The sequence below is a fragment of the Ailuropoda melanoleuca genome, chromosome 5 (genome assembly GCF_002007445.2).
Source record: "Ailuropoda melanoleuca isolate Jingjing chromosome 5, ASM200744v2, whole genome shotgun sequence".
NCBI classification, from domain to species: domain Eukaryota; kingdom Metazoa; phylum Chordata; class Mammalia; order Carnivora; family Ursidae; genus Ailuropoda; species Ailuropoda melanoleuca.
This window is the reverse complement of record NC_048222.1, coordinates 81292463-81312483: the sequence shown is the minus strand read 5'-3', so window position 1 is coordinate 81312483 and position 20021 is coordinate 81292463. Positions and strand designations below refer to the sequence as shown.

The 20021-nt window shown below is 47.9% G+C and overlaps 1 protein-coding gene across 1 annotated transcript; it reads left to right on the top strand.

The window, feature by feature from the left end:
• Positions 1-4980: 4980 nt before the first annotated feature.
• Positions 4981-19020, top strand: RP1L1 (RP1 like 1). Its single transcript, XM_019799291.1, has 3 exons — positions 4981-5589; positions 12203-12344; positions 13907-19020. Exons 1-3 carry the CDS (start codon positions 4981-4983, stop codon positions 19018-19020), a joined length of 5865 nt encoding a protein of 1954 aa, XP_019654850.1.
• Positions 19021-20021: the final 1001 nt, after the last annotated feature.

Genomic DNA, 20021 nt, shown 5'->3' with positions numbered 1-20021 from the left:
GTGACTTTCTGTTCTGTATCACTCTTGGGGCCTTTTTACTTTTATAGAACCCCCCTTAATATCTCCTGTAGGGCTGGTTTCGTGGTTATGAAATTGATCAATGATTGGCGATTCTGGAAGTTCTTTATTTCTCCATCAATTCTGAATGTCAGCCTTGCTGGATAAAGGATCCTTGGCTGCATGTTTTTCTCTGAAAGAGCTTTAAAAATGGCCTCTCAACCCTTTCTCTCATTGCAGGTCTGTGTAGACAGGTCTAACGTAATTCTGATACCTTTGCCTTGGTATGTGAGAAATTTCTTTGCCCTGACTGCTTTCAATACTGTATACTTGGATCTAATATTTGCGAATTGCACTATGACGTGATGTGGTGTAGGTTTGTCATGGTTGAGCTTGGATGGGGTCCTCTCTGCCTCTTGGACACGAATGTTTTTTTCCCTTGCTAGATTAGGGAAGTTTTCAGCTACAATTTGTTCAAATAGCTCTTCTAGACTCTGTTTTTCTCCACCCCCTCGGAGATGCGGATGATTCTGACATAGGAACGTTTCATTGAGTCAGTAATCTCCCATAACCTACATTCCTGAGCATGGATTTTTGTGAGTACAGATTCTATTTTAGCTTTTTCTTCTACTAACCCATCCTCCAATTCACTGATATGTTCTTCTGCCTCATTCACCCTGGCTGTCAGAGCCTCTAGTTTTGACTGCATTTGGCTCATAGAATTTTAAATTTCTGCCAGGTTCATGCTCATTTCTGCCCTTAGAGGTCCTATATTCTCACTAACATTTTTATTAATACTTTTTTCAAGTCTACACATCCATCTTGACCATTGTTACTCTGAATTCCATTTCTGATAATTTGGTTATATCCATATCCATTAGTTCTGTAGCAGAGGTCAAAGACTCATTGTCTTTTCTTTGCTGGGGGGGATTTCTCCTTCTCGTCATTCTGATAAGGAGAGATTGCGGGGTTGTCCAGAGCCCAAATTATTGACCAGGACACAGGCTGTGTGCCCTTGTTTTATAGGGATCTTAGGGATGTGGGCTTCTTGATTTTTCAGGCTGCCTTCTGGGGGAGGGGCCTGCCGTGCTGATACTCAGGCAACCCTGTTTGGGTAGAGTCTCCGTGTCCCCTGCTTGGGTCGATGGGGATGGGCTCACTGTGAGCTGGTATTTCCAGGCTTTTGTTCTCTGTCGGTTTTTCCTGGTGGTTTGCTGTGCCTCTTCTGAGAGTCAGAGTAGCAGTGGCCCAATCTCAGCCTCTCTCTCAGAACAGAGGGATCACGGACCATTCTCCACTGATGTTCTGGCCACTTTAACTGTTTCTGTTGGTGCTGCTCAACCCTGTAGCTTCCCGGGATATGCTCCCCACACCTGGTTTCCCAGCCCTCACTTCCAGGGCCAGCGTTGTCTCTGTCCTTTGTGTTTCTAATACCGTCAGCCGCCAGCCGCCAGCTGCCCCTGTGCACCCCTGGAGCTCCCGGTCTCAGTCTGGTTCCAGTGAGCGCACTGGACCTCCGTTTCAGTCTGGCCGTGAGTCCACCCACTCCGCCATGCAGGTGGCACCCGAATGCGGTGACTCCCTCCCCCTTCCATTTATCTTTTGATATCTGTGCACAGTTTCACGGTTCCCTGCTTCGTACCTCAATACTCAGTTCTGGCGATGTTCATTTGTAGAGATCCAGGTGCATCTTCCTGCATCTCAGGCTGATTCTGTGGATGTTCAGGCTGGTCTGGTACATATCCAGCTTGACTCAAGGGACCAGCTGAAAAAGGGGTCCTCCACCATCTTAACTCCCTCCCCTATTCTATGGCCCTTCTTTGCCCTGATGCCACAGCAACATTGTTAGCTAATCACAACACACAGAAAGCCTGGGCACCTTTCCTCCCATCCACCCTAGTTGGTCAGAGCTGGCACCAAGGCCATATCTATTTGGCATGTTGGTTTTAACTCCTTTCTTCTCTGGCCAATCCTTATGTCTAAGCTCAGGAGGCTCCAGATCACATCTGCCAGGAAGTCTTTTCTGATTTGCTCTTCCTCTTAATCTGTTTTCAGTCGCACCCTATGTATAATATATCTATAGCTATATACCTGAGAACATTTCTTATGAAGCATTTTATTAATGTACTTTCATGTCACATTAAACTGTGACCTTTTGAAGGTGCGTGAAATGTCTCAGTAATCTTCCTATTTCCAGGATTCAACACAGAGCCTGGTACACAATAGATGCTCTGAAATCTCGACTGGATACACTTATGAGTGAATGACTGGGTGATTGAATGAATGAATAACCCGGGCAGACCAGGTTGTTTTGAAAGTGAATGAATCAAAAGTTTATTAAGCCTCTTTGAAAATGAAAATCAATTTACTTCTCCCTTCCCCATAGTTGCAAGAGAAGGTCATACTTCTCCGTGACTTGCCAAGTGATGAAGCTGAACCTGTTTGTTTCAATCAGTGGGGCTGGAGAGCAAGCAGTTGCCTCACCTTCCCGCAAGGAGCAGTGTGAGTCATATGTGCTCTCACCTTTCACAGTGCATGGATCTAGGCCACCCTGGGTCCTTCAGCTTGCTCTCCTGGGTCCTAAATTTTTTTCTAACTTTGTGTTTGTAAGCATGCACGCACACGTGTGTCCATGTGTGTGCACCCTGCATATGCATGTGTGTCTGTATGTGTATTTATGCATGTGTTTATGCCACCTAGTTATATGCAGAATCCGGTCAATTACTTGGGTGCCCCTAGGTGCATTCAGCAGGGGATGATCAAAAATTTCCCTCACCTTCTCTCAGAGGCCATGCACTTGGTCTCATGCTAGGAAGGAGTCTTCATGGTGAACTGTGGTTGTTACTAGCCTGATCTTTGGTACTTTGGATCCATTTCTCTTTTTATTTCTCTTTTTATTCAAAACCCAGTTGGAGACTGAGAATTCTAATTTAAAAAGACGTTATTTTCTAGAAGAATGCCAGAAGAATGGGGGCAGTTAGCCTCTTGAGTGTATGTTGCAATGTTACACTCTTGCCTGGGTTCTCAGGGAGCTACAGAATAGTCTTTGCCTTTGGATTTAGCCCAGGTTTCTGCTTTCCCTATGAAGGCTCCCCTTCTCATTGCAGAGTTCTGTCCCAGAACTGGGCTGCAAGGAGCAGAAAAGCCCTTGGAGGCAGCAGAATGCATAGGGGACATAGCAATGCTGGGAGACACAGTGACACTGGGGGACACGGTGACATTGGAGGACACAGTGACAACAAAGAACACTGACATTGGGGACATGGTGACAGTGGGGGACACAGTCACCCTTTTTTCCCCTCTCAGTCCCTCAGTAAGGGCCAAGAAGGATGTGCATTATCACAAGTGAAAATGGAAATCAAGTGGGAAGAAAAGTTAGTCCTGCAGGAGGACACGCCTGGGTAACAGCATCTGGCCGCTGCAGGGATGTTAGTGGGAGGTCTAAGAAAGCAGCTTAAAGGGATTAGCTGGGAGGCAGGAGTTTGAAGAAGCTAATTATAAAGTTTGTACCAGAGATGAGAGAGGATTATAAGGCCTCTTTGTGCACCATGATTTTGAAAATGAGAGGAGTTCTTTCCCTTGAGATGACTGTGGGTAGATAGAGAGCAAAGGTAAGGAACAGAGATGCAGGCACCACTGAGCCATAAGTGGGATTCGCAGCTACAGCAGGGAAGACCACCTTTACTTGCAGTGTGCAGATTTATGAGGGTCCTGCTGTGGTCTAAACCACGTGGAACTGGGGAAGACTCCTCACCTGATCATAATTCATCAAGTGTCAGCTTACTGACAGGATTAAGCATTGTTATGAGGATCTGTGAAATATGGACAGTAGTAATCAGTGTGTATTTCCTGGATCCCTAATCTATGCTAAGCATGGGGCTAGGAAACCCAGGGAGTACAGGTTTGCCTCCCAGGCTTGGGGTACTTGGCCAAGAAGGATACAGGCCTGGGAAATAGGAAATGTCAGGGGAGTTGTACTGAAAAATGGGGGTTACCCCAAACTGGGGGATTGGGGCAGGCTCCACAAAGGAGGAAATCTAAGGCAGGGTGCAGAAGGATGGGGGTTACCATGTGGGGAGATCCTCAGTACCAGGAGGCCAGATGGGAGTGGAGAGCTCCTATGGGAAAGAAGCAGGAGCTGAGGCTCAAGGGGGCAGCCAGAAGAAAGCCTGAGGGACCCTCAAATTGTGGGATAACAAGCCTGAGCTGCTTCTGCAGACACTGGGGAACCATTTGAAGGGTTTGGAGCATAGGAAATGCCCAGGTAAAAACTGGGTTTCAGGACAACTTGGCCAGCAGGTGCACAGCACAGAGCATGGCAATGACAGGAAGAGCCTGTGGGAGACTTTTCCAAAGTCCCAGGCAAGACAATGGGGCTTCCCTGAAGTGGGAATAGAAATGAACAGTTGAATGAAACGGCTCAACCCTGTCAAGGATGGGCTAAGCCCTCAGTCTCCTATGTTGATGGCAGCAGGCTGGGGTACTCTCCCATAGGGTCCATCATGCATCTTCCAAAGACTTTGGAGGGATGGGAGGAGGGGGACATTCTTTTTACTTTAAAGCAAACATCACCATATAATAAAGAGAAGACATAGTGGCATTCTCTTTGGATTACAAGTCTCTTTGTCTATACTCCTCCCTTGGGTTACACATGAGACCTTGCACTACTATGCAGAGTGAATATGGCTGCATGCTACTGGTGGGATCCACTAAGACACAGACTATGTCATTAACCTCCTGGGTCACACAGGTAATAAGTGGGGGGTTTGGATTTGAATTCATATCTGCCTGGTGCCAAACTTTGGCCTTCCTTCTATTCCATCAAAATGGATTAACCAGCTTCTACATAGCTGAGTGGTACAAATTTGGGATGGTCTGGAAGCACCTCTGTAACAAAGGGAGAGAGGAAAAGGAAACTCCCCTGGGTTGGTCTCTGACTCTCCTCTTTCTCTGATCCATTCCAGCTGCCTGGGTCTCTCAGCCATGAACAGCACCTTGAGGGATGCCCAGGCCCCCAGCCACCGTGAGTGCCTCCTGCCTTCCATGGCCCGGACCCCCTCTGTCACCCAGGTCACGCCAGCCAAGAAGATAACCTTCCTCAAGCGAGGGGATCCCCGGTTTGCTGGGGTTCGCTTGGCTGTTGACCAGCGCGCTTTCAAGAGCTTTGGTGCTCTGATGGACGAGCTCTCTCAGCGTGTACCTCTCTCCTTTGGGGTGCGTTCTGTCACCACACCCCGGGGCCTGCATGGCCTCAATGCCCTGGAACAGCTGGAAGATGGTGGCTGCTACCTCTGCTCTGATAAGAAGCCCCCCAAAACACCCAGTAGGCCAGGCTGGCCACAAGGGAGAAACCCATCTGCTCAGCAGTTGAGAGATTTTGAAAGTCAGCATGAGGCACCAGGAACATCCTCTTCCTGCAACGGTCCTAAGGCCCCAAGGAGGATAATGCTGGTTAAGAATGGAGACCCTAGAATCCAGCAGACAGTGGTTCTCAGCCATAGAAATACAAGGAACCTGACGGCCTTTCTCAGCAAAGCCTCAGATCTTTTGCACTTTCCTGTGAAGCAGGTATACACGACGAGTGGGAAAAAGGTAGGCTGTTGGGGCATGTTATTTTCTTTAAAAAGCTCTCTGGACCTCAGATCAAAATACTTAGATGGAATGGGGAGCTTATTCCTTACAAAGAGGCTCTGATTGCCCTGCTACTAATAAAAGGCAAATTAAAGAAGTGGAAACAAGCAGTCAATTAAACAAGCAATTATTATTCGTATTTTGGTTACCATTTAGTGAATGCTTAGTGAGTGCCAGACACCATGCCTTGCACACTTTTATTATTTTCTTATCCAATTCTTCTATTATCCAATACCACCTATTTCAGTGAGAGTTCAATGTGCAGAAAACAAAAACTCCTCAAAGTACCTTGAGCAGAAAGTAATCTAACGCAGGACATTAGGGGATTCCCAAATCTTTGGACAGCTGGAGGCATGAGCTCTAAGATGGGTTTACAGGAATAGCTCCCAGCATTCTGCCGGAAGCTACGACCCTGCTTGAAGCTACTGTAATTATTGAGTTCAAGAATACTTCTCTGTAGTGGCATCCAAGCTTATGATGTTGGGATCAGGAAACAGCCACAGCTGCATCTTGATAGTCTTGACATGCAGGAGCACGGAGGTGCCAGGTTTAACCTGCTGCCCAGGCTGCTATGGCCTCCCGGTACCCACACATTTGCACAGCAACAACAACAAGAAGCACGAAGAGATGGTGTCTGCCTCACTTCCTTTCCCAGACTTGATCAAGTGTATCTAATTGATGGAGAGCCCAATCTGCATACAGCCAGAACTGGGAAGAAGGCTAGTGAATGTAATTTTTGCCTTTCCAGCTCCTTCAGAACATGAATGTACACCATAGGTGCACGGGATGGAGGTGGCTTGATCTAATCAAGGTGTCCCCATAATCTGATCCTATTGCTATTTAACACTGTATACACTTTTGTACCACTACTTAAATTGACAAGCAGCAGCTATAGCAGCATGTTCCCACCTAAGTATGTAGCTGTCTTTCCTACAATAAAAAGATATTAGCGGGGCACCTGGGTGGCTCAGTTGGTTAAGTGACTGCCTTCGGCTCAGGTCATGATCCCAGGGTCCTGGGATCAAGGCTTGCACCAGGCTCCCTGCTCAGTGGGGAGTCTGCTTCTCCCTCTCCCGCTCCCCCTGTTGTGCTCTCTCTCTCTCTCCCTCTCTCCCTCTATCATATAAATAAATAAAAATCTTAAAAAAAAAACCATTTGCCTTCCCCCCAGAGTCACATCAGCACTGTACCATCCATCCTCTGGGCACAAGCCCACCTTTGTAGCCTCTGTCTTAAGACTTAACTATCAAGTCACTAAAATACCTTTTTTTTTATGACATGCCTCCAGATGGCAGGCTAATGAGTAATTTTTATTTTCTTTTTTTTAAATAATATTATTTTATTATATTATGTTAGTCACCATACAGTACATCCCTAGTTTTTGATGTAAAGTTCCACGATTCATTACTTGCATATAACACCCAGCGCACCAAAATACCTTATAAAAAGTGTTAGAGGGAGGCAAGGACAAAACATAGAAAATTGATTCATGCCTAGCAGAGTTGCCAAGAAAACTAGGTTATCTACTGCAAGGCCATTGATGGTATTAGGTTTCCTTCTACTGTCCATGTTCCCATTGCCCTCTGCCAGCCCCTCAGCTGAATGTGGTTATGGATATGGTAGATTGGCTGGACCATTTCCACCATCTAAATGATACTGTATTTACTATGTGCTAGCATGTGGTACCTCATTCCTGTGGACTCTGAGCCCTTGGAGGTTCTTCCTGAGCTGTTGTAGCCTTGTGTTAATTTTTTTTATATTTTAATGTTTTTTTATTATATTATGGTAGTCACCATACAGTATATCCCTGGTTTCTGATGTAAAGTTCGATGATTCATTAGTTGCTTATAACACCCAGTGCACCATGCAATATGTGCCCTCCTTACTACCCATCACCAGTCTATCCCATTCCCCCCTCCCCCTCCCCTCTGAAGCTGACTATGGCAGCCACAGAAAGCACTCAAGGGATTCCCTGGGCTATAGATGACTTTTTCCCTGGCCCTTTTTGCATAAGAGCAGCCCTATTCCCCTGCTTTCCCTGACCCTATTTGCATGACAGCAACCTTATTCCCCCTAACCAAGTTTGAATAGGATCCAAACTCTCACTCTGAGAAACCCATTACGGAATCAATCACCCATTCAACACAGAACCCCCCTTGTTGCCTGTTCGTTCATTGTTGCAAGGATCCCCATATGCCCAAGTGACTGTCTAAACTTTCAACTTCACTGCCCGCTGTTGCGTCTCTTGGTGAGAACATTTTCCCTTGGACCCAGACACCTCCAAACTATCAGAGCCTGAAGTTGCTGGGATGGGAAGCAAAAAGTTTGTAGCTAGGTCACAGGTGTAATAGTGAGAGGAGCTGCTCATATTCCCACCCCTTAATTCCCGGGTATCTGTCACCTGTGGAGAAACAATGCTATACTGTATAGTGCTTGCCAGTCCAGAGCACATATCACATCTTTCAAGATAATGCCGCAACATTATAAAGTGATTCCTTTCAATTAGTGCCCATAGAATGAGCCACCATTCTCTAAGTTATAACTATTTTTGGGTGATGGGATATACGGCTACACAGTGAATTCCATGGGTGTTAGTGCACCGCCTCTCCTCTTTTGCTATAAAATGAGTTCTTTGGATAGAAGTAATTTTCATGGATTATGGCAATATTGAATGAGGTATTCAGTAAGTCCATGGATGGTAATACTGGAAGGATGTGGACAAGGAAGGAAATATATATTTAAAATTAGTGTCTATTCCAGTGAATCCACATTTCTGACTCCCCATGATGGAGGGGTTAATGTCATTACCTTCCCATGAGATGGCTGGCTGGGTACCTCAAGGTATGCTGCAAATTACAAGTGTTTTGGCACAAGTTTAGCATGGATCTCTGCTCTTGGAAGATTGGACCCTCAGCAGACGTGGCAGTCAGACCCACATGAATAAAGTACTTTACAGTTCTAGTTCATGTTTACTTTGCTGCTCTGTTCAGGAGCCAATTGAGCACACCTTGGGGTGGTTGGAAGAATGACTAACATCCATTGAACAGGTCATTTGTCCACATGATTATCGCCTTCTGGTGAGCATTCAGTGGGACACAAATGTTCTCATTCTCTGAGCACATTCTGGGAGACCCATTTACAGATTCTTCTCTAGAGTTCCCTGTCACCAACCCTCCAGTCTTGTTCCTTCCAAGGCTCTGATTGTCAGAATGAACTGCTAACCAATGCTTATGAATTGCCATAGAACTTCCTGCCATTGCTCCTTCTATGAAAAGTAGCCAGTTAATAACATTGTCCCTTGTACTTTCCTTCCCCACTGCCCTTTATGGTCTCCCACGTGGGTCTGTAATGGTGCAGCAGTCAACTTTTGACTTGTGTCAGCATATCCTGTGAAACCATCTGAAACCCAGAATCAAATATTTTCTTCTTCAGTTAACTGGTCATAGGGAACTCCCTCAGGAAGTTGTAAATGTGTGGGCAGGAGAGATGGCAATGCAGCAGAAGCAGGAGAACTAGGAGTGTGGCTCATGCAATTTACTTATGCCTTCTGTTCAAATGTCTGGAGCCTGAACTAGAACATGTCATCACCTCCTGATAATGGGGTGCTGCTTTGCACACTTGATGTATGGCTTGATGGGTCACACAATGGTCATTTCAGCTGTATTTCAACAACTAGAAAATCGGTTTCTGCATCTCATGTTTGACTGCAAGAGAAAAGAGATTCTTTTTTAGTAGTAGTAGAAGCACCCAGGTCCTCCGGCCATCCCTGAACTGAGAGTTTAGACCTTGAGCTTGCCATTTTCTTTAAGTCAGAGAAGCCAGCCTACTCCATAGTCCTTGCAGCTCTCATTCTCATTGGAAGGGTCTATCATGGCAGCCAGTGATGGTCAAAGTCCTGCTCTCAGTAAGTGATGCATTCTAGTGTCAGAGGTGATCATCCAAGAACCTGTTTTATCACTTTGTGTGGTAGGCCACCAGTGTTCCATTGTAACCAGATTATCACTGCCTTCAAACCCAATCAGGTCAGGTAACTAATCCAAGACTCTTATCCTTGAGGGTCTACTGCCAGCAACAACCTCTGATACTGTACATTGAATCAGTCATGATTGAGTATAGGAAACAGAAACCTCTGTAGGTATCTTAAGCATTAAGAAACTATACACAGAGAGTTTTGTGCTTAAAGATTGGAAAGCTGGAGGATCGTAGGCTAGATTTCTGGAAATAATTCCCAGAATATCACAGAATTGACCCATCTGGGTAGATACCTCTAACACAATCAAGCAAGTGGGTTGTTGGGGTGATGTCCCCAGAATAATTGTGTTCAGTATTAGCCCACCATTGCTGTGGTCTGGAATCAGGCAGGGCATGTGCCACTGCTATCTGTTGATATGCAGAAAGTTGGTGACTGGGCACTGGAACAATGAGTGTGGCTTTTGCCATCTCAGCTGCACATGCCCCTTTGTGCCTTTGACTTTTTTTCTTGTGGCAGCAGTCAAAAGCAAAAGAAAGATGGGTTCTACTTCACTGTCATTTCTCCTACCTTGTTCAAGTGCATCTAATTATTAGAAAGATTTCATGGTTAGAATTCTAGCTGCAAGGGAGTCCAGGAGATATAGAGAGAGCTTTGTACACTCTGCTGTACTGGAAATTACACCAGAAAGAGAGTAAAATAGAGGTTGACTAATCTAGGACATGACATCTCCTGCACAAACTCACAAGGCAATTCATGTTATTATTTCCTTTGTATAGGTAAGAAAATTGAGGCACAGAAGTTAAGTAATTTGCTCATAGTTGCAGGGCTGGCAAATGATAGAATCAATATTAATAATGTCAGAGTCATAATGTAAGAAAACTCCTGAATTACGGCACATTTGCTATGTACCAGCATGTGCTACCTGCAGAAGATACAGAAAATAAATCCAGGTCCCTATGTTCAATTAGCACAGTTTAGTGGGTATGGAGAAAGGGAGAGAGCAGGTACAAAAATAAGTTAATTGGTGAAAAAAATATTAATATATTTTCATATAGACTTAATGCAGAACTATTAGAGTTTCTGTAAATAAATTGGTCTCATTGTTCCCCAGGTCACGTTGTGGCAGGGTTATCAGTTTTTAGGTCCTCAACTAGGTGAACACTTTCAATATACTCTCAATAAATCTCTTTTTTGTGTGTGTGGATCCTAAACCTTGACCTCTTTCTAGAATGGGAACATCATTTAGCCCTGAGTTCTTTTTTTCCCCCTTGAAAAATCCTGATTTCCTAGAAGTATGACTACATCTATAAATTGATAGACTTGGGTCATGTTTGTATTTTTGTGATGCATTAGAGCTCTAAATCAACAAAGAAATGTGCTTAGTTGTTTGAAAGAAACTTCTAATTAACTAGGTTGAAAGAGCTAGTGTACGGCTAACTTAATGTCATTTGTAAAGAGAGAATGCAAGAATTCTCTTTTTCTCATTTCCTTGTTAATGAACATACATTTCTAATTTGAGAAAATAAAGAACTGATTCAACCCTTTGAAGATAAAACTAAATCCCCCAACACTGCCAATTACAGTATAATGTCATAAATAGTGCAAAGTCTCACATGTGTGGTAGGGGCCTCAGAGCCATGTGAGATTTTTCTAAAAGCAAGGACCTGTTTTCTGGAATGCAATGTTGCCTGCTCAGCATCCAGCCCAGGATGTCCTAGGGTGGGTGGGAAAGGATGGCGGGTGGGAAAGGAAAGCTCTGGGCAGGAGCCTAGGGAATAAATGGAGGAACCTGTAGAGAGAGCGGCCTTGTCCTTCTCTGTTCCAGAAGGGCTGAAAACAGAGGTGATGGGCTCGAGATTATACTGGAAAACACAGATCGGACCCAGGAGAGAACTCTTTGTGAGAAATGAGAGAGATAGTGAATCAGATCTCCATAGGGCAGCTGGAGGCCCTTCTGCTTTGATTGCTTTTATTTTATTTATTTATTTTTTTAAACATTTGTTTTATTATTTATGTATTTATTTAATTTCAGTCTCACATCACAGGGATTGTTTCTTCCTTTTTTTAAAATAATAATATTTTTTTATTATATTATGTTAGTCACCATACAGTACATCCCTGGTTTTGATGTAAAGTTCCATGATTCATTAGTTGCATATAATGCCCAGTCCACCATGCAATACATGCCCTCCTTACTACCCATCACTAGCCTATCCCATTCCCCCACTCCCCTCCCCTCTGAAGCCCTCAGTTGCTTTTAAAAAATACATATTCTGGAGGGTGCAAGTGTGGTCAAGGAAGCAGGTCAAAGACTTCTTGAAGTGATTTCCACCTGAGATATCCAGAAAAACCCCTAAACCACACAGGCCTTATACCAGGTGGAGGGAAGGGTACGGGTAGAGAGGAAGGTCATGGTGATAGGACCTCAGACCCTGGCTAGTTATGGAGGTATTATGGCAAGTGGATAAAATCAGAATTTTGGGGTGAGATGTGCAAACTTCAGGAAAGGGCCAGAGTGATGGGATTCTTCCTCTTTGTCTCCCTGGGAAGAAGATGGGCTCTACAAACCAAGCCTCCTAACTCAACATTCTCCTTCTTCAGGTGGACTCACTGAAGGGTCTGCTCCACAGTCCCTCAGTGTTAGTATGTGCTGGCTACGAGTCTTTCAAACCACTGGCAATAGAAGATTCTAGAAGATATGGGACTGAAACTTTATCTGGGCAGACTCCAAGAAACAAAACTGGTGAGTTAGTTTTGGAGTTTCCCCAATTTTGTTTGCTGGATAATGGTGCAGTAGGACTAGGCAGATATCCCTTCTAGATAATTTTAAAAACCTGTCTTTTGCTCCAATTTTTGGGTATCCCACTTGTTTTGGGTCACCCTTGCCTCTTCCTCTTTCTTACTGCCATCTACCTTAATTGGGTTGAAATTTGACTGGTGTGTGAGAGAAGGGAGTCTGATATTTAACAAGACCAGGGATTAGGAGATCTTGAACTCTAAATTTCTAGTATCTAAGATAAGCTTCATTAAGGTGGGCATGACATTATGGAGGCAATGGACCATGGGTATGTGACATTTGCATCTTTCAAGAGTCATGAGTCCCTAGACAACAGTAGAAGCCAAATGGACTAAAACTAACAATAACATTGATCCTCTGTCTATTCATCAATCTATATATCCAACTATATGTATATCCCTCCAAAAAGCCTACTATGTGCCAGAGTGTAGGCATTGTTATTTAAAAACACATTATTTTAAAGGCATAATTAACAATTCCAGGTTGAATTTTCCAGCAAAATCATCAGAATGGAAATGGGCAAATTTGGTGAATAAACAAAATAATATCCTTTGTGAAATCTGCTAAGAAATGACAATAATGGTTTTGGTGATCACTGCATGCCAGGTGTTAGAGGTATAAAGACCTGTAAGCCACAGAGCCTCCTCTGGAGGAGCTCTCAGTCTCATTAGGTGCTTACGGAAGAGCAGAGCTTGTTGAAACCTGTCCAGATGGACTCATGTTGGGGGATCTGTTCTACTGCTGGCCACAGGCTCAGCCTCCACTAGACTTTTCCTCTTGCTTGGCAAGAGGAGATGAAATGAGAAAGTACTAAGGGCTTCATTCTTTCTTGGGATCACTTCTTTCTTCCGTCATTTGGCTCCCTTTTCTTCTCCTTGTCACGGTTAGAGTGCAAGCTTGACTATCAGGACTTGCTATTGTGTGTCCAGGTCCTTTCTTGCAATCATTTATCAACCCCAAAGCTTGATGAATGTTAGGATGAGAAATCACCACTAATAATTGCAAAGCATTTTACAGTTTACAATCAGGTGCCTATGCAGCTGCTTTTTGATGTTGCTTCCTGCACTGGGGGTGGGCAGGAGCAGGGCCCGGAGTTAGCTCTGGGCACTGCTCCTCTGCCTCCCAACTCTGTTGTCTCTTGAGCACATACTTGGTGCTAACAACTCTGCAGAAAGTTTTATATGCATTGCCTTGCATCGTCAAAACAAACCTACCATTATTATTTTACAACTCAGTAAAGAGGCTCTGCCAAAAACTAAACAGCCAGGAAGTGGCAAAGTTGAGCCTGAATTCAGACTGTAACTTCATCTCACTGGGCTTTGCTGGTTCACAAATTGCAGACCAGATAGTCATTCTAGAATGGTTTCTGTCCTTACTTTGTGGTTTTGGGGACAGCAAGGATGTTTAAGTGATGAAAGCCTCATGACTAGTCTTTATTCTCTGACCCTGAAGCTCCCCCTAGTAGCTCACTGTCTTTCCTCTCTTCTCTTACTTTCATTGTGTGCCAGGAAGCTGGGGGCCAAAGGCAAAGCAGAGTGTGATCCACTCAAGGTCCGGGTCGGGCAGCAGGCCACGGCGGTTTTCCTTGCTGTCAGAGAGGTCTGGTCTCAGCAACTTCCCGGTGTCCCTGCATTGTGCTCAGATGGGCCCTGCTCCTGACGGACAGCCTCAGGACATGCCTGCCCAGCTCGGCCCATTGGTGGCCAGTGACGATGTTGAGAAAAAGGTCCGCATGAACGAGGATGGCAGCCTCTCTGTGGAGATGAAAGTCCGCTTCCACCTACTTGGCGAGGATGCGCTCCTGTGGTCCAGGAGGGTGGGGAGGGCCAGTGCCCTCACAGCAGCCAGTGAGGAGGTCCCTGTCCTGGGGGAAGTGGACTCCTTCCACTGTGTGTGGGAGGACCACCCTGGGGGCTCCTTGGAGCCTGGGGCACAGGGACGGGGGCCCTGTGAGGCAGGATGTGAGGAAGCCCTTAGCCAAGGCCGGTGGCAGCCAGGATCCAGGTATGAGATCTGGATGAACCCCCTGTACTCTACCCAGGGAGAAGGGACGGCCTCTCAGAGGAGATCCAGGCTGACCCAACACTCCCATTCCAGGAGGCCCTGTAGCCAAGGGTTCACCAGCAGGAAAAGAAACAGCAAGGACAGTGTCAGCCCTGCCTCCAGTGACAGAGCCTCCAAAGACTCTGTGCCAAACTCCTCCTGCTGTTCCAGGTCTTCGGAGGGCAGCGTGGGCAGCTGCGACCTACATTCAGCCTCGGGGGCTGCCTCTCAGAGGGGAGCAGGGTGGGAAGTTGGCAGCCCATGCGGGACTAGTGAGAGCCCAGGTCCACAGGGAGCAGGGCAGGGCAGCAGGGAGCGCCATTGCTGCCTGAAGCCTCAAACCCAAGACTCAGCAGGTGCTCTTTCTGACTCCTCAGGGAGTGCTGGGTCTCACGAGGAGTCTAGTGAAAGGGGTGAAGAGCACCAGGGCTGCCTGAACAAGACAAGGGCCGTGACTACTTCCCGGACAAAGGCCACTCAGGGGGAAGGCCCCTTGTCTTTGAGGCACAAGGACTCACAGACAGAGGAGAGTGGACAGGGTACCACACACTCCCAGGCTAAGGGTAGGTCTGGGATAAGACCACCCTTGCCACTAGGTCATTCTGGCTCTGGGGACACTGCAGAAGGCCATTCTCTACCTTCTGCCTGTGTTTCAGACCCAGGTAGGAGGAGAAAGAAGGGCAGAGCCAGTGCTGTGTCCTCACCTAGCATTTCTGGCCTCAGCCGAGGGGCTCAGCTAGGCTGCCCCAAGCAGCACCACACCCGAAGGCATACCCACTGCCCATGTGACTCACCTGTGCCCAGGCAGATTCCGGGACCTCCCAGCGGAGGCAGGGCCCACCCAGATGGCCCAGCGCCACCCCTCTCTGCAAGCTCACCCAGCGCCAGGAACCAGGCCTCCCAGGACAGGGAGCCATCCTCCCCTGCTTCTCTTCATTCCCAGTATGCCCAGGAGGTCAGCAGTGCTCTCATTACCCCTGTGAGGAATTCTTGTTCTGCTTCCAATTTCTACCCCCCATACTCTCCTTCTGCTGAGACTGAAGGGGACCCTGAGTTCAGGGCATGCTCACCAGCTCCCACACCTTCCAACATATCAGACTCTGTGAGCAACCAAGCTGATGGTCTGGACAAAAAGTCAGGGGGTGGCATTCCCAAGCCTTCCTGGCCTTTAGTTGGACAGCCTGAGGCAGGGAGGCCAGGAACCCACCGAGGCTGCTGCTGCTCAACGATCAGCACATCCCTGTTCCCTGGGACCCCCAGTGATAAGACTCATGTCCTGCAGACCTCCCAGCCACTGGACAGCCAGGGGCCTTTCTCTGAGGTCTGCTTGGTATGCAGCAGATACTGTCCCACTCCCCCAAGGACATGGCCTTTTGTCAAGAAACACCTTTTGTGCAGCAGCAGCCCCGGTGCTGACTGGGGGCCAGGTGGGGGACAGCTGAGGGAGGGCAAGCTTGATGCATGGCGACCGCGGCCCCCTGGCTCTCAGTCAGGGGCGATGGGGAAAGCAGTCAAAGACTCGAGAAGGGGCAGCTCCAGCTGTGGCCTCAGGTCTGGGAGAATATTCCAGGGGAAGGTGGCTGGTGGAGGGGAAAGCCTGGAGTGGCAAGAGAAAGATGGCAGAATGGCACTGGGTGCTCTGCCCCGAGCCTCACCAGATGCTGTGGTCCGTGAATGGCTGAGCAACATCCCAGAGGAGCCCATATCCATGAAATGTGAGATGGTGGGTGAGAGTACAGATGTGACCAGGGATGACCCAGAAGGCCCCAAGGAGGACCCTGTTGACAAACATTCCCCAGCATGTCTAGGGGAGCCAATGCAGGTCAGACAACTGTCACATGAAGGGGCCGCCAATGAGAAAGCCGAGCCAGTGACTGGTGAAGCTTGTCCCAGGTCAGGACAGGGTCTTCCTTGTAGCGGAGTTTCCGAAGACTCCAGGGAGGCTGGGTCAGGCAAAGGCATGGCCATGGACTGTGGCGTGGGCCCTTGCGTGCTTCTGCACAAGGTCTCTGCCTCCGTACAAATTATGAAGGCACTGATGGGCTCTAAGCGGGGCCGGCCCAGCAGCCTTCCCGAAGTGTCCAGCACAGCAGGCAGGAGGCTCAGCCGCTCTGCCCAGGCCCTTATCACCTGTCTTTCTGGACTCCGCTTCTTTGATGAAGACCTTGGGTCTACCACTGGCCAAGTGAGGTTCATAGACTCTCCTCGGTACCAGGAGCTCCTGAGCACCTTCCAGGCCCTGTGGCCGGGGTGCGGCCCCAGAAGAGGTGAGCCAGACTCAGGCCTCTGGGAGCTTGGCTGGTGCCAGGCTCTGCCAGGCCTCAGGTCCAATATCATGACTGAGGACTTCACTCCAACGTCCTCATCTGGCGTGGATGTCGGCAGTGGCTCTGGAGGCTCAGGGGAGGGCAGCGGACCCTGTGCCATGGAGTGCGCCCTGGTCCCTGAGAGCATAACACTGCCCTTGAAAATCTCCTGCCAGAGGCCTGATTCTAGAACCTCCAAGAACCAAGAGGATCCAGGAAACCAACAGCCGAGTGGTTCCAAAGCCTTTTCCAATTCCCAAGCATGGGCTTGTGCCAGCAGAGAAGATGAGGCAGAGAGAAACAGTAGGGGGCAGGTGCTGGGCAGTAACCTGGACCAAGGAGTTGAAAACACAATGCAAGAAGAGGAGGTACAGCTAGAGAAAGTCAGAGAAGAAAAAGAAATAACAGCACTGCAAGGAGAGGGTGTCCAGGGATTCCCAGAAAAGGGAAGAGTCATGGGACAAGAACTGTCAGAGGTTAACTCTCAGGAAGGGGAGGGTGCACAGGAAGGTAAGAGTATACAGAAAGAGGAAGCAGGAAGAGACCCTGCCTCCACTATACTTTGCCCTCCAGGGAAAAGAGAGAAACCCACAGAGCTCCCTAAGAGCTTCAGCGAGAAGGATGAAAATGCCAGTGGCCCCAAACTTGAGCCTGGTTTGGAGAAGTTGCCCAAAGCTGCTGACACACACCATGTGCAAACCCAGGCCAAGTGCACCCAGGGGCCTGGAGAGACGAGCTCTTCTGCAAACCGCAGAGTGTCTCTGGACCCTGATCCCCTCTGGGTGTCCAAGTTGCTGAGGAAGATGGAGAAGGCCTTCATGGCCCACCTCTCCAGCGCCACAGCTGAGCTCCGAGCCCGCTGGAGTCTACAGAGCAACCCCCTGCTGGACCAGATGGTAGTGGAGCTGCAGCAGGACCTGGGCCGGCGGCTGCGAGAGAGCACCGAGAACGAGCTCTGGAAGATCCAGAGCCGGGCAGGGGGGAGGACGCCGGGGCTGGCCCGGGAAGCCCTCAGGTGGGAGATGTCCCTGCAGACCGAGCTGCGTAGGCGCCGCCTCCAGGGCCTGCGGCACCTGTCAGCCTTCTCTGGGCAGGCTGGAAGCCTGGGGCCCCTCTCCTTCCCCTCAGAGGAAGAAGCATCCACCCTCAGCGGAGCCCTGGGGACCTGGCTGGTTGGGGAGGCTGAGGGGGAGGAGTTTTGTCCCTGTGAGGCCTGCATGCGGAAGAAAGCGATCCCCACGTCCCCGAAGGACACAATGGGGGCATCCAGGGCACCCATCAGAAAGGCCTTCGACCTGCAGCACATTCTGCAAAAGAAGAAAGGGGGGTGTGCTAGTGGGGAGGCCGCTGAGAAGAGAGGGATGGAGCCCCTTCAGGGGGACCCCTTGGGGACAGGGACTGTCCACGGGTCCGATGGAGGCCTGGAGCTGGGGTTAGACCAGGACCCTGGGACAGAGGAGGGGGGTGAGGGTGAGAGCAGCCAGACCCTTGGCCGAGATGGAGACCCCCCAGGGGGAGAGGAGGAAGCAGCTGTTCAGGAGAGAGAAGAAAGCACAGGTGCCGGGCAAGGCAATGGCCCAGAGGGAGCAGGTGGGGAGGAGCAGGGCTCTGGTGGGAAGGGAGAAAACATGGAAGAGGGCTCTGGGGCGGACGCCAGTTTGGAAGGTGAAGCCTCGGGAGGAGGTGACCCAAGTCCAAGAGGACAGAACAATGGTGTCAAAACTGCAGAGACCCGGGAAGCTGAAGGAGAGGGGCAGCCAGAGTCAGGGGGAGGAAACCAAAGGGAGAAAGAAGGTAGCCTGCAGGTCGGCTGGGGAGACGGTCAGCCAGGTGAGACTTCTGGAAACAGCAGCCCAGATCAAGAGGGGAAGACGGCACTGCCCCCTACCCCAGGTGGACACAGCCCTTGCCAAAGGTCAGGCTGGAAAGCAGGCCTTGCCTCCTCCAGCATATCATCTCTGGGAAACTGTTCTCAGCTCTCTCAGAAAGGCTCTGAAGAAAAGCCTTTGAATGGCGACATGAGGAACATTAAAGAGAAGCCCAAGGGAGTACCTGGTCCAAAGAGAAAAATCACAGGCATGAATCTGGAAAGCTCCACTTCTGAGCAAGAAGGGGCGCCCTTGGGCCCAAGGTCTTCAGAGCAGGAGGCAGGTGAGGCTTCTGGCCTAGAAGCTGAGAAGGTAGTTAAAACTCTTGCTTTTACAGAAACGAGGTTTAAAAACCTCACCCTGGACAGGACAGATGGCTTTGGCCAAGATGACTTAGATTTCTAGAAGTCCAGCTGCAAGGTGGTCATGAGTCTGTTTTTATTAATACTTTGTCTACACACCTGAGCGTGGCTCGGTGCCCTGGAGATGTGCAAAGAGCATGGAGAAGCATCAGGACTTGCCAAGGACACAGCCACACTGTCCCTGTGTTCTAAATTCTGGAGCTTCACAGGGCCCCGCTGGCCAATCCCATGCACCGTGTGAAAGAGGGTTATCTCAGATCTGCCCTGCTATCCGAGGTCAGCTGGACCCCTCCATTTTCCTGCTGAGCCCAGGAGGATGAAACTGACTGGAAATGTTCCAGGAGAGTTTTTGTTTGTGTGTTTGTTTTTTTGCTCTCATTCTTTTGCCTATTGATCTCCAGTTATTTTTCTCCTTGGCCTCTCTTGGCATTCACCTCATTCGACTTTGAGGTGCTTTTTTCTAGTCTTGAATATATTTGGTGACTCCGCAGATGTGACTACTTGGAAGACACGGATAAATTCATTAGATAAAATTTGTTCTCAGCCCCAAAGTCCAAGTGTATGTCCTTAATTCATATATATTGATGAATATACATATTGGTAATGTAAAAAATTGGGAAAGGCAAAAAAAAAGCAGGAAGAAGGAAAAGCAATCACCCATTGTCCCATCACTTGAGGATGACTAACGTAGCAATTGCCTACAGTTCCTTCCCAATTTTTTCCTAACAATTCAATAGTTGAACTCATCCTCATATGCTTCTCTTTTTTTTTGATTTAACAATATAAGAATTTCCCCGATTTATCTCAAAATCTTCACAAAACTTTTTTTCATAAAACTATTTTTAACACCTGAATAATTTATTATGCAAATATAAAACACTTTACTTCACCATTTCCCTAGTGTGGACCATTTAGATGGGTTTCATTATTTTACTTTTTTCTTAACATTTTTCTGCCCAAACCGCAGATGATTTCCCTAGAATAGATTCCCATTCGTGGAATTACTTAGCCAAAAATATCAGCTTTTTCAAGGCTTTTGATATC

Coding starts and splice junctions, on each gene's coding strand:
- RP1L1 (XM_019799291.1), top strand. CDS start 4,981: ATGAACAGCACCTTGAGGGATGCCCAGGCCCCCAGCCACCGTGAGTGC. Junction 5,590..12,202: donor ACACGACGAGTGGGAAAAAG/GTAGGCTGTTGG, acceptor CTCCTTCTTCAG/GTGGACTCACTGAAGGGTCT. Junction 12,345..13,906: donor GACTCCAAGAAACAAAACTG/GTGAGTTAGTTT, acceptor ATTGTGTGCCAG/GAAGCTGGGGGCCAAAGGCA.